This window comes from Nicotiana sylvestris, chromosome 12 (genome assembly GCF_000393655.2).
Source record: "Nicotiana sylvestris chromosome 12, ASM39365v2, whole genome shotgun sequence".
NCBI classification, from domain to species: Eukaryota; Viridiplantae; Streptophyta; class Magnoliopsida; order Solanales; family Solanaceae; genus Nicotiana; species Nicotiana sylvestris.
The window spans coordinates 16723978-16738298 of NC_091068.1; the positions used below are offsets into that span (position 1 = coordinate 16723978).

General features: G+C 36.6%; 2 protein-coding genes across 2 annotated transcripts; both read left to right on the forward strand.

Annotated features, from left to right (window-relative positions):
* The first annotated feature begins 301 nt into the window (after positions 1-301).
* On the forward strand, positions 302-3841 carry LOC104216439 (F-box protein At2g26160-like). The gene is made up of 3 exons (XM_009766471.2): positions 302-593; positions 1644-1703; positions 2507-3841. Exons 2-3 carry the CDS (start codon positions 1701-1703, stop codon positions 3608-3610), a joined length of 1107 nt encoding a protein of 368 aa, XP_009764773.2. The 5' UTR covers positions 302-593; positions 1644-1700; the 3' UTR covers positions 3611-3841.
* A 273-nt stretch (positions 3842-4114) lies between these two features.
* On the forward strand, positions 4115-11957 carry LOC104216440 (B3 domain-containing protein REM9-like). Its single transcript, XM_070163345.1, has 4 exons — positions 4115-4199; positions 4836-4894; positions 6550-6860; positions 11804-11957. The coding sequence occupies exons 1-4, from the start codon at positions 4115-4117 to the stop codon at positions 11955-11957; spliced, it is 609 nt and encodes a 202-aa protein (XP_070019446.1).
* Positions 11958-14321: the final 2364 nt, after the last annotated feature.

The window sequence follows — 14321 nt, forward strand, 5'->3', positions numbered from 1 at the left end:
CTGACTATTTTTGAATGATCAGGCCGAAAACTGGCTAGCCCGTGCTATTTTTACGGAAAATTCTATCAAATTCAAAAAATTGCAATTTCTTTCTGGAAAGACCAAAAATACTAAAAAATGCACCTTAGAAAGCTTCACCAGACATTAAAAGACTCAAAATAGCAAACTCCAAATGTGAGTTCGCATTAAATATTTTTTATTTTATTTTATAATTTGAATTAAATTTAACAAGACCAAAATATTTCAATTTTGACAAACTTAAAGGAACAAAACTACTTAGGGTATATCTGGGGGGCTATTTTATACCGACCTCAAATTTATGGGACATAATATTAGACCAAACTCCAAAGGGATGTAGATTGTATTTTTGGACACATGAGAAGACAGTGTCCCTAAAGTATAATTCATTATTCCTTCTTATTTTTTGCGCATTAAAACTTAAAAATTTGTTGAAATGACTTCCAAGAGCAAATCAAAAGCCACAATCGAAACAACTATGCAAATCTGTTCAGTCTTGCGATAGATGTATTCGTTTGGTTGTGTACTTGTGTTACCCGGCAGGACTGTTGCAGTAAACATTGCTGCTTCCCCAGGTAAGAAATTCTTTGTTATGCAAGTATACACTTGAGATCGTTGTTGACTCCCAACTGTTTGTTAAAATGTCTCTGTTAAATTTGCGGCAGAAACACTCTTTTTTTTTTATGCATCCAATTCAGAATTTATCTCTCAGGTGAGATTTGTTTCAGGGCAAGTGACAGCAGCATTTACTTAGGTTCTAATAAGGATGTTGGTGTTTGACTTGACGTTAGTTCAGAATTTAGAGTCAGAGACTTTCAGAATGAGGGTGTATTTATTTATACACACATATATGCGCATTGTTGATGTGTATTTGAGATCCTTATTGTCGCCCAACTGTTTGATAAAATGTCTGTGTTAAATTTACGTCAGAAAGACTCCTTTTTTATGCATCCGATTCAGAATTTCTCTCAGGTGTGATTTATATTAGGGCATGTGATAGCAGCCTTTACTTGGGCTACTAATAAGGGTGTTGGTGTTAGACTTTACAGTCAATTCAGAATTTAGAGTGAGTGAGGGTCAAAATAAGTAAATATTTATATACAGATGTAGGTTCCGTTTAGCTATGTAATATTTTATAGTGCTAATGGTATGTATTTTTTTGAAGCAAAGTTGGAGGTTGTTCCTGCATGAGATAGGATTAGAAGTTGTAATGGTTAATTTGGATTAATCTTCTTGATGGTCACTCAACTTTCACTTTATTACACCAAAATCACTAAACTATTTTTTGTAATGAAAAAGTCACTCAACTTTACCTAAGATTAATGAAAATCACTAAACTATTTTTAAAAGTCACTCAACTTGGTTTAATGTATCATGGAAGGTCATTAGGAGGAAACAATGGGAACATTTTCTGGGATACTTAGGTAAAAATGAGGGACCTTTTGGTTACAAAAATTTGTTTAGTGATTTTGGTGATACTCATGTAAAGTTGAGTGACTTGCTTGTTACAAAAAATAATGTAGTGACTTTGGTGCAATAAAATAAAAGTTGAGTGACCACTCGCGAAATTACCCATGGTCAATATGTTTCGTCTAAATTATTTATTTTTTTAAAATTTATTTCAGGATTGCAAGATCCTCGGTGCAAAACATTGCAGACTCTTTCGGTTGTTCAGTACTATAATGGTAGGTGGAAACTTACTACTTTGAGGAATGAGAATAGGAAAAGGAATTCCAAAGGTGTATTTTGTATGATAGAAATTGGTTAACTTATATTATGGAACACCTTTTCTCAAGGGGAAGAAAAGATTTTCTTATTTGTGGGAGAAGTCATTTTTCCTTATCAATATCAAACTCCAACCCTATACCACTCACATCTGTTAACACTTAGACATTATTAGCAAACTTTTAGTGCTCTGTAATATCGTCAGAACATGATTTTTATAATATTCCTACAATTTGTATGATTACATGTCTTAACAACTTCTCATATCCGGCCGAGCACTTGAAAATGAATTTTAAGAAACACGATCTTATAAGGTAAAACATTTTCGAGGACAATTATTTTAAACATTTTCCTCCACGCCGACACACCTATGGTTGGTTGGGTAGTTAGTTTTGATATTTCAATAAGGGAAATGAACTAGTCTGACATATCAGAGATTTAGAATGCTAGTTGATCATCTGGCATATCACTGATATTTCAATAAGATGTTTAGTATACTTATTCTTTAAAGAGATTTTACAAGTTCTAATACTCCTTTCTGTGGGAGCGTTGGCATAACTGGTAGAGTTGCTACCATGTGACCAGGAGGTCACGAGATCGAGCTGAGGAAACAGCCTCTTGCAGAAATGCAGGGTAAGGCTGCTTACAATAGACCTTTGTGGTCCGGCCCTTCCCTGGACTCCGCGCATAGCGGGAGCTTAGTGCACCGGGCTGCCCTTTTTAATACTCCTTTCTGTAATTTTTATTTCTTTTGTTTTTCCAGCTAACAGCAGATTGGTCGAAGTTGCCAGTGGATCTTTTGGGTTTAATTGCTAGTCGTCTGCATTTTGCCGAAGACTGGGTTCGGTTTGGTGGAGTCTGTAAGTCATGGAGAACTGGTATTCTACAAAATGGCAATTCTTTGTGCTCTTTCCTTCCTTGGCTGATGCTTCCTCAGAGGACACATGAAAGCTCGCGCACGTTCTATAGTCCTTTCAAATGTAAGAGTTATGATATCTGTTTGTCAGGTGTTCTAGATAAACGCTGTTGGGGTTCTTCTCATGGTTGGTTGGTCACTCTAGGTGCCAATTTTGATATGCACTTGCTAAATCCACTATCAGGGGTCCAAATTTCACTTCCACCACTGAATAAGTGCCAAAATTTGAATACTCTGATATGTACAGGAAAGAGCTTTCGCGACTCGTTTGTTTCCAAAGTTATCTTATCTGCTAGTCCGTCTTCATCAGATTGTGTAATTTTTGCTCTCTATTCTGATAATTGGAAGATGGCATTTGCAAAGCCAGGTGACGTTGCTTGGACTCCCTTGAGTTCCATCCGTGGCCATGTTGATGATGCCATATGTCATGATGGAAAGTTTTATGCTATCGACACTTTTGGCGAAGTTCTGATTTGGGACTTCGCTGGCTTTTTCCTGAAGAAAATAGCTTTCACACCATCTCGCGATATGGATAATTTGGTGTATGTTACTACATATCTTGTCGAGCTAGAAGGTCAAATATATGCCGTAATGAGGCTTTTGTTTGATACACGAATCACAGATACTCCTTGCCTAAGCACTTGGAGTTTCAAAATTTACAAGTTGGATGTCTACAATGAGAAGTGGGAAGAAGTGAAATCTTTGGGTGATTGGTCTATTTTTGTAGGAAGCAATCATTCCTTCTCAATTTCTTGCTGTGCTTACCCAGAATGTGAGAGTAATTGCATATTCTTCACAGATGACTTCTCTGGAGTTTATTACAATGCAGTACATGGCTATGATATGGGTACTTACAATATTCAGAATGGCGGGATGCAACCTCTTATTCAGGAAAATGTATCTGCCTTTGCATTCTCTCAGCCACTTTGGATAATACCAAGTTTATCTTAAGGATTTCCAGTTGAGTGAGACGGTAATGTACATCATGTATCTGATTTTCTGTTAAATCTGATTTTTCGTAGCGATACTGCTAGATTAGTTCTTGTCCGGCCAATACAATGTGTTTTATTTGTATTTATAGTGTGAGCAAATGTTTGTTATGCTCTTAAATTGTAAATGCCTTGTAAGTTGAGATTTAACAATGGGCCGGCTCATGATAATACAAAATCTTCTCTCATTCGTTACCAAATCTTTCAAATTTCACTAGGTTGTAGGAAGTTTTACGCTGTTGAAAGTGTTAGCGGACACTGGGCACATTTTGGTTTGTCATTTCACTGGGTTTTTCGTTGTTGAAGAAAACAACTTTTATGCATTGCAGATATTGTGCGAGCTAGTTATGTTATAACATACCTAGTTGAGTTAGGGGTTCATATAGAGCAGTCTTTAGACTTTTGTATTGATACAAGAGTCTCAGATGTTCCTTGCCTAAGAACAAGGAAAGTCTACAAGGTGGAAATGTGCAATGATTACTGGGAGAAAGTAAAATCTTTGGTTAATGTTCTACCCTTGTCTCTACCAATAATTCCTTTCCAATCCTCAGGTCTGTTTGTAAAGTTTAAGCAAAGAATTGCCTTTGCCTCAAGGAGACATTCTTGAGTGTCTTATTATGCAATAAGTAGCTATTGGATTATCATATACAACCTCTTCTTCAGAACATTACACGTTGCCTTCGCGCAGCCAAGTATGACCGATCATTGTGAGTATATTGGTAGATGGCCGGGACCAAGTTATTGTTATTTTTTTCTGCTTTTATGTTAAGCTTATCAATTTTAAAATAAATTATTGGCTACAAAGAGATTTTTTTTAATGAACGTGTCACAAGCTTACTCTTTTTTTTTTTTTTTGTGAAGTTTTTGTAAAAACGTCTTAATTTTAAGGCTTTTAGAGTGAGCGAAACTGTATTGTTAAGGCATCATAAATGTAGTTTCTTGTTAGTATATCCGTCAACAGAATATACACATCTACTTTGTTTTGCTTTTATTCCTCTTCTCTGTACACTAATGGCATAAATATAAGACTTTTGGTAGGAATCATATAACTTTTTCTTTAAAGTAGAATGGCATGAGTTATTGTAGTGGCATATCTTAGTAGTTAGTACTGATGAATTTTAAGTGTCAGCCACTGTACAAAGGAAGGATGTTTTAATCCTTTGTTAAAGTTTTCTAACAATGTCCAGTACAGTACCTTGCAGTTGGCGAAATTGAAGATAACAACAAGAACAACAACATACTCAGTGTATTTCTATAGTGTAGAGTTTAGAGAGGGTAGTGTGTACACAACTTTACCCCTACCTTATGAAGATACAAATGTTGTTTCCAATAGATCCTCGACTCAAAAAAAGTAATTTTTGAAAATAAAAAATACTAGTGAAGAGGTCATGTCGATACTAATGAAAACAAGAACGGTAACAAAAGAAAAATAACAGAGCAATAAATTAAAATAATCGAAGCAAGGGAACAACATGTACTAATAGAAATTCGAAGAAATTTTTGCTATCGTCCAGCACTTTTACGAGGCAAAACAATTAATATCTGTTTACTCGACCATTCCATAGCAACATATTTTTGGTTAAAATAGTTGATTAGTGTAAAAACTTTTCAAAACCCATAAATATAAGTTAATACATGAGTTTAACTTTACATAGTTGTAGTGCAATTTTATATTATTAGGTCATTTTAAAGATAACTAAAAGTTAATATATTAAACTTTGGTAACTATTACAACGACTAAAATTGAAACTATTTTAACATGAGAAAGAAATAATTTTGTAATTTTACTACAATAATATATATAACGTTAAGTTCAGTCAATTTCGTGACTTTTAAGAGCATACGAATAGACTCATCGTTTGCTTGTGTTCCTTGTATGCTACAAAGGCAGCGATGATGAAAATTCCTCCAAAAAAGCCTCACTTCTTTAAGCCTATTTTGCCAGGTTTTAAGCATGGAATTGTGAGTATTAATTCTTTTTTTTCTTCCATTGTTTTACTTTCTTGTTTCTTGGTTTACATCTTTTTTTTCCATCTCATATGTCTACGTACAAAAAGCTCCATATTTCTCTCTCTTTATTTGTTACTTACTCTTTTCCTAGGATATAGCATGAACTTTTTAGTTTCCCCATTACCGCAAAAGTCCTCTTAAAGAAAGTTTAAAGGAAAAAATCCTACGTATGCATACTATAAGAGCTGGCAAGAAAAAGATTTGATTTTTTGGGGGTTGCTGTTGATTGTTGTTATTGTTATTTTATATAACTGGGGATTGTGGGATAAAGGGAAAAAGAATTTTTGAAATCTATCTTGTCAAAGCACTGTACAAGCAACGCAGAGAAGGTCAAAAGATGTGGTGGGATAGCGACGGAGTCGGGATTTTGGTTAAAGGGTGCTAAAATATAAAATATTGAACATTAAAATATTCCACATATGTATATATACATAAAAAATAAAATTTATCTAATTATATAGTGCAATTTTACATGTTCGAGTTACGGGAATAGAGAATTTTTTTGATATATAGTGATTTGGTAGGATGTGTGTGATCCTTCCACTGTTAAAATGTCTTGTGTTCAAGGCTTGTGAATGAAGAAATTCCTCTAGAGAGTGCGACTTCTTTTAATGGACCTTATACGGTGTGAATTTCGACAAAAAAGTAAAAGAAAAAAGAAAACACAGAGAAGGTGAAATTGAAAAGATGCCTTGACGGGATTCAAGTTATTAAAGTTAGAGTTGATAGAACTGATTTGTAAAAATCTTTGTTAGGGATTTGAATATTATTGTTAATAGCTTCAATCATTAGTTGCATAGGTTTTTTCAAGAGTGATAAAATACTAGTACTACTAAACTCTGTATTGAAATGCTTTAAATACTTAATAGTACTAATACTCCACTTTTGCAGAAAATCCCCATACCTTTTTCCAAGTATCTGAATGGATGTAATCAAGAACATGCAATACTGAGAAGGGCAGGTAAGAAGTCGGTGGTAAAAGTGAACGGACGGCTATTGGAAGAGGGTTGGGGAAAATTTGCAGAGGAACATGATTTGCAGTTGGGAGATTGTTTGGTGTTCAAACATGAAGGAAACATGGAGTTTGAAGTTTCAAACTTTGGTTCAAGTAAGTGTGAAAGAGAATATGAACAGCCTCTGCAAGGAGTTAGTGAAGGAGAAGAGGAGAGGGATCATTCTTGCAAGAAAATCACACCACTAAGGTTTGGTATTTGGTTTCTATTTCATGTCTCTTCTTATTTTCATTCTTAATTTCTTAAATTTTACCTTATGCCAAGAGAGTCAATAGTATTCGCACTCAGTGGCGAAGCTAGGAATTTTCCCAAGGGTGTTCAAATTTAAAAGAAGTAAAAATAATTTCCGACAAAGGGTATTCGATATGTGTTATATACCTCTAAAACGTAATATTTTACCTATATACACAGTACCCTTATCACTATGTGGCTTCGCCACTGTTCGCACTTAATAGACTCTAATATTTTTATGATGGTGGCGTCAGTGCTATCTTTCGTGCACCTCTACTATTTCAGTGGTTACCTGCTACCTCCCATCAACACAAGTACCAGATAACTCTACTCGTCAAAACTTAGGCAGATGGAAAAAAATCACTTTAGTGTTTTTTGGCCTCCGTTAGGATTTGAACGTGAGATCTGATGGTCATGTTTCTACTCCAACTTCATTGATCACTAGGCCATGTCTTTGGGCATTATAAACTCCGATTTCTAACATATTGATTGGCGGTGGAAGTGTTCTATCCCAATTTCTGATTGTAATACAAAAGCTAATACAGTCTCTTTTGAGGTTTCCTATAGATCTGATAGACTATGTGGATGATAATATGTTCTACAAGAAGGAGACTGCTCTAACACCACTAACAACAACCCAGTAAAATCCCACTAGTGGGGTCTGGGGAGGGTAGTGTGTACGCAGACCTTACCCTACCCCGAAGAAGTAGAGAGGCTGTTTTCGGAAGACCCTCGGCTCAAGAAAACAAAAAGACAAAAATGAGACAATATTAGTATCACCACAGAAATCGTAGGAAAAATTAGTACTCTAACACCACTAATTGAGTGTATATTGTGAATAAAGTAATAATCATAAAGTTAAGCACAATGAAAGTAACACAAATATAACAGAAGAAAAAGTAAAGATTTAGAGGTCTTCTTCAAGCTCCTTCGAGTCCAAGGCCTTTGGGCCTAAGGCAAAGAAAGAAGAGACTAACAAGATAAAAGCCGCGAAGCATGTGAAAAATTAGAAAAGGGAGGTGTAAGTTGCAGGGTGTGGCTAGCTTTAATTATATTAGCTCGTACCTAGTCATATTAGATTAGATTAGATCATATTTGATGCCCTCCCTCGAGGCGGAGGTGTTGCGGAAGCCAAATGTATAGAGTGTGAATAAGTCACAACTACTATACCAAAAATTATGACAGCCACCAAATAATAAATAAGACAATAAAGCAACAATAAAGGGAACACCAGAATTTACGAGGTTCGGCTAATTTTGCCTACTCCTCGGAGACAACCAAATATTTTATTCCACTCCAAAAATACAAGTGAAATAATACTAAAGAGAGAAGATACAAATGCCTTAAACAGATGAGAAGGCAAATGAGAGGTGTGTATAAATCCTAAACATTAGGCCTTCTTTTATAGGGGAAAATCCCCCCAAAATTCAAGAGCCCACCGATGTGGGACAAATTTGCCAAACTTCAACAAATCTCCACCTTGGCAAAATTCCACATCTTCAATTTTCTCTCAATAACAAATTTTGATTGTGTCTTCATCTTTAATCTTCAGTTTTCAACAATGTTGATCAAATCCAAACAATGTTGAAACTTGACCGCAGTCACCACCTTTGTCAGCATATCAGCAGGATTCTCTGTAGTATGAATTTTCTTCACCGTGACTCCACCTTCTTCTATGATTTCTCGTACGAAATGATACCGAACATCAATGTGCTTCGTCCTTGCATGATACACTTGGTTCTTCGCTAATTGAATAGCACTTTGACTATCACAAAAAATTGTGATACCTTTTTGTTCAACACCAAGCTCCTTTAGCAATCCTTGAAGCCAAATTGCCTCTTTCACAGCCTCTGTAATAGCCATGTACTCTGCCTCTGTTGTAGACAAAGCAACTGTTGACTGCAAAGTAGACTTCCAACTAACTGGTGCCTTTGCAAAAGTAAACACATAACCAGTAGTTGATCTTCGTTTGTCCAGATCACCCGCAAAATCTGAGTCACAATATCCAACTACAGACTGATTGTCTTCCTGCTCAAAAACTAACCCGACATCTACAGTATTATGAATATACCGTAGAATCCACTTCACAGCTTGCCAATGCTCCTTCCCTGGATTGTGCATATATCTGCTAATAACTCCAACAGCTTGTGAAATGTCAGGCCTTGTGCAAACCATTGCATACATCAAGCTACCAACAGCATTTGCGTATGGTACCTTTGACATATACTTTCGTTCAGCTTCATCCATTGGCGACATAGTAGTACTTAGCTTAAAATGGGAAGCAAGTGGAGTACTAACTGGCTTAGTCTTGTCATCTATGCCAAAACGTTGAAGTACTCTCTTCAAATATTCCTTTTGAGATAAACAGAGTTTCTTTGAACGTCTATCTCTAATTATCTCCATGCCAAGAATTTTCTTTGCCTCACCCAAATCCTTCATCTCGAACTCCTTCTTCAGTTGAATCTTCAACTTATCAATTTCTTCCAAATTCTTGGAAGCTATCAACATATCATCAACATATAGGAGAAGATATACAAAGGAACCATCTTTAAGCTTGTGCAAATACACACAATGATCGTATTTGCTTCTCTTGTACCCTTGCCGCAACATAAACTCGTCAAATCGCTTGTACCATTGTCTAGAAGATTGTTTCAATCCGTACAACGATTTTTCAAGTTTGCACACCATATTTTCTTTTCCAGCAACTTTGAATCCTTCTGGCTGAGTCATGTAGATTTCCTCCTCCAAGTTTCCATGTAAAAACGCAGTTTTTACATCCATCTGAACTAGTTCCAAATCCAATTGTGCTACCAAAGCCAACATAATTCTAATGGAGGAATGTTTTACAACTGGAGAAAACACTTCATTGTAATCAATTCCCTCCTTTTGAGCATATCCTTTGGCCACCAATCTTGCTTTGTAGCGAACATCTACTTGGTTAGGAAATCCTTCTTTCTTTGCAAATACCCATTTGCACCCAATTGCTTTCTTTCCCTTCGGGAGATTGGCCAATCTCCATGTATGATTCTGATGAAGGGACTGTATTTCATCATTCATGGCAATCCTCCACTTATCTTCTTCTGAACTTTGGACAACATCTTTATAAGTGGTAGGAACATCATCAGCTACAATTGAGGTTGCACAAGCAACTGTCTCTATGAGACGAACAGGTTTCGTTATTGTTCTTTTTGGCCTGCTGGTTGCTATTGATTCAAGTTGTTGTTGAGGTTCCTGAGTTGGAATCTCCTCTACTGGCTCTCCTTCCAGAGGGTAATCTTCATTTGTTTCCTCCTCTGCTTCTTGTGTAGGAAAAATAAATTTTCCCTCAAACTCCACCTGCTTAGAAGCACCTTTATTTTGTTTGGTGTCTTCTGTTACCTTATTTACCATAGCAGATTCATCAAAGGTAACATCTCTGCTGAATATTACTTTCTTTGTCATAGGACACCATAAGCGATATCCTTTGACTCCAGAAGTAATTCCCATAAAAATAGCCTTCTTTGCCCTTGGATCCAATTTTGACTCCGTCACATGATAATATGCAGTTGAGCCAAACACGTGCAAAGAGTTATAATCTACAGCAGGTTTTCCATACCATTTTTCAAGTGAAATAATACTAAAGAGAGAAGATACAAATGCCTTAAACAGATGAGAAGGCAAATGAGAGGTGAATACAAAAATGATCATTTCAATAAGGTCTGTGAAAATGATGGCATCGTCCGACACTTCACTGTTAGACATACACCACAACAGAATGGAGTGGCAGAACGTATGAACCGGACCTTGCTGGAGAAGGTACGGTGTATGTTGTCCAATGCTGGCTTGGGCAAAGAATTTTGGGCTGAGGCAATTACATATGCATGCCACCTCATTAATCGTCTACCATCTGCTGCTATTGATGGCAAAACACCATTTGAAAAATGGTACGGAAAACCTGCTGTAGATTATAACTCTTTGCACGTGTTTGGCTCAACTGCATATTATCATGTGACGGAGTCAAAATTGGATCCAAGGGCAAAGAAGACTATTTTTATGGGAATTACTTCTGGAGTCAAAGGATATCGCTTATGGTGTCCTATGACAAAGAAAGTAATATTCAGCAGAGATGTTACCTTTGATGAATCTGCTATGGTAAATAAGGTAACAGAAGACACCAAACAAAATAAAGGTGCTTCTAAGCAGGTGGAGTTTGAGGGAAAATTTATTTTTCCTACACAAGAAGCAGAGGAGGAAACAAATGAAGATTACCCTCTGGAAGGAGAGCCAGTAGAGGAGATTCCAACTCAGGAACCTCAACAACAACTTGAATCAATAGCAACCAGCAGGCCAAAAAGAACAATAACGAAACCTGTTCGTCTCATAGAGACAGTTGCTTGTGCAACCTCAATTGTAGCTGATGATGTTCCTACCACTTATAAAGATGCTGTCCAAAGTTCAGAAGAAGATAAGTGGAGGATTGCCATGAATGATGAAATACAGTCCCTTCATCAGAATCATACATGGAGATTGGCCAATCTCCCGAAGGGAAAGAAAGCAATTGGGTGCAAATGGGTATTTGCAAAGAAAGAAGGATTTCCTAACCAAGTAGATGTTCGCTACAAAGCAAGATTGGTGGCCAAAGGATATGCTCAAAAGGAGGGAATTGATTACAATGAAGTGTTTTCTCCAGTTGTAAAACATTCCTCCATTAGAATTATGTTGGCTTTGGTAGCACAATTGGATTTGGAACTAGTTCAGATGGATGTAAAAACTGCGTTTTTACATGGAAACTTGGAGGAGGAAATCTACATGACTCAGCCAGAAGGATTCAAAGTTGCTGGAAAAGAAAATATGGTGTGCAAACTTGAAAAATCATTGTACGGATTGAAACAATCTTCTAGACAATGGTACCTCTTTTATAGAGGCACAGATAGTAACGGCCAACAAGTAATGCAGAAATGGATCCTTGGTTCAAGGAATCTGTCGAAAGACGTGAAAGTTAAGGCCATTACATTTGACATAGTCAGAAGTGGTGGGGATGAAGTTGAGCGAGGTGGGTATGAAAGTCGCTTGTAAGGTAAGTCTGTCGAGTGCTGGGCACACGAGCTGCTAAGGCTGTCAGTCTTGTGGACTTTCGTGTCTAAGTCTTGTGGACTCGAGTGCTGGGCACACGGTGAAAAATATTATGCTAAGATCTGCTACATGCTGAAGCGCAATAAATAATATAGAGAACGGTACAAGGACTTTCCTCTTTTCATGAATGTTGTGTTACACAAGGAATGCTATGCACCTTGAATTTAATTAACACATGATCATGTAGTGTATTAGAATTTGAAAATAGTAGATTAATCAACCTCATAGATTGAAAAGCAACTTTACTAAGCAAAAATCTGCATATAGTAGGCAAGATGGACCTCAACACAGGTTTCGTCATTGAACTATTAATATGTCCTATTGTTACAATAGACCCTTGTGGTCCGGCCCTTCCCCGGACCCCGCACATAGCGGAAGATTAGTGCACTGAGCTGCCTTTTTTTACTGATAAACAAATATGTCCTTTTGTTCATAAATTATATCTAGTATTTTTCCGTATCTTTTACATATTCTTTTTGTGTAACTAGTCAATACAACAGAAAAATCAAAGCTCAACATCAAGTCGTCACACAAGGCTTTCCCCAATGTAGAAGCTGCACAGGACATGCCTCTTGATCGCCCTTATTTCATTTACACAATCAAACCATATTGCCTTTCAAAGAGTTTTCTGGTAAGTTCAAAGCTAATATATAATTCATTCGTTTCACTTGAAAAGATGAACTCATTTTGCTATGGTGAACTACTTTTTCTATAATAATATCAAAATGTGAAGCATGAAGATGAACTGTTTTTGTGCAATTGATTATAAACTGTTTCAGCAACTTCCGGGACCATTTGCACGAGAAAACGATCTTAGGAACAGGAAATGCACGATAAAAATAAGGGATGAACAAATGTCTTGGACGTTTAGTCTATATTCTTCTGGCTCACATACCTTCATTGGAGGTGTATGGAGTAAATTCTGCATCGCGAATGGCTTGAAGGAAGGAGATCAGATAATGCTCGAGATAGTTGCAAATGGAAAGAACCCTATACTGAAAGTTGACGGCAAGTTTCTTATCTAATCACTTCTCTTAAACTTAGTTCAACTTTCCCCTTTTTTTTTAATTTCATTATTTTATCATTTCTTTACCCTTTGAAATTTATCTTTTTTCTTGAATTATGCCTATAACGATTCTGTTTTGTTTCAATAATGTTCTTCTTTTGGTTTTAAATCCTCTTCATTTTCAGTGTCTGACATTTTATTTCATTTTAAAAACTAGATTTGATGGGAAATGCATCACTCCAGCCCAAAGGAAAGAAGACTAATTTTGATACTAAAAGAGTTTCCACTGAAGGTCTGAATTTCAAGAGCAAATCCTTGTTGCTATATGTTGTCTTTTAAATTCATCTCCAGTTTCAGTTCTGAAATTGTTGTTCCAATTTTTAAAACTAGATTTGAGAGCAAATGCATCACGTCAGCGCGAAGGAAAGAAGCCTAAGTTGGATGCTAGAAGAGTTTCCACTCGAGGTTTGGTTACAAGAGCAAATCCTTGTTTCTGTATCAAACACCCTATCTTTTCTTTTCATTTTTCTGATTCTAATGTTTCTTCTTTCTTTTCTTTTCTTGTGCTTTTTATTAAAGGAATAACAGGCCTAAGGATTAAGACCTCAGATATGCCTGCTACAAAAGCACGAGTCCGTGCTTTAACATCTGCTAATGCTAACCCTCATTTTATTTCTACTATTAGGCCTTATTTTATCAGCAGACCTTCCCTCGAAAGTAATTTGAATTAACTTTAGTTAAGCCCTTAATAGTTAAGATCTTCGGTAGTAGTTTTAGCAGAGGCGGAGCTAGGATTTTAATCTTTTAGGTTCGGGATTCTAATCCTTTTAAGTTACTCGATTCTAAATTAATAATTTGTACATATTCGATTAATTTTTGAAGATAAATACAAGGTTTAAATCAAAGCTATTGGATTCGGACGAACCCGCTCCCGGTACTCTAGCTCAGCCCCTGAGTTTAGAAGGGGAGCCTTGGAGTAACTGGTAAAATTGCTGTCTTGTGACTAGGAGGTCACGGGTTCAAGCCGTGGAAACAGCCTCTTGCAGAAATGCAGGGTAATGCTGCGTATTATAGACCCTTGTGGTCCAGCCCTTTCCCGGATCCCGCTCATAGCGGGAGCTTAGTACACCAGGTTGCCCTTTTTTCAGTAGTAGTTTCTCTTTTTTGTGATAACGCGGCATTGATCCATAACATACTGGGATAAATGTGAGCAGTATCTTCCAGCGGCTTTTGCAAAATCAAATGGCTTGGCGAATAAATGTCGTCAGATGATTCTCAGAGATGAGAAACAGAGATTATGG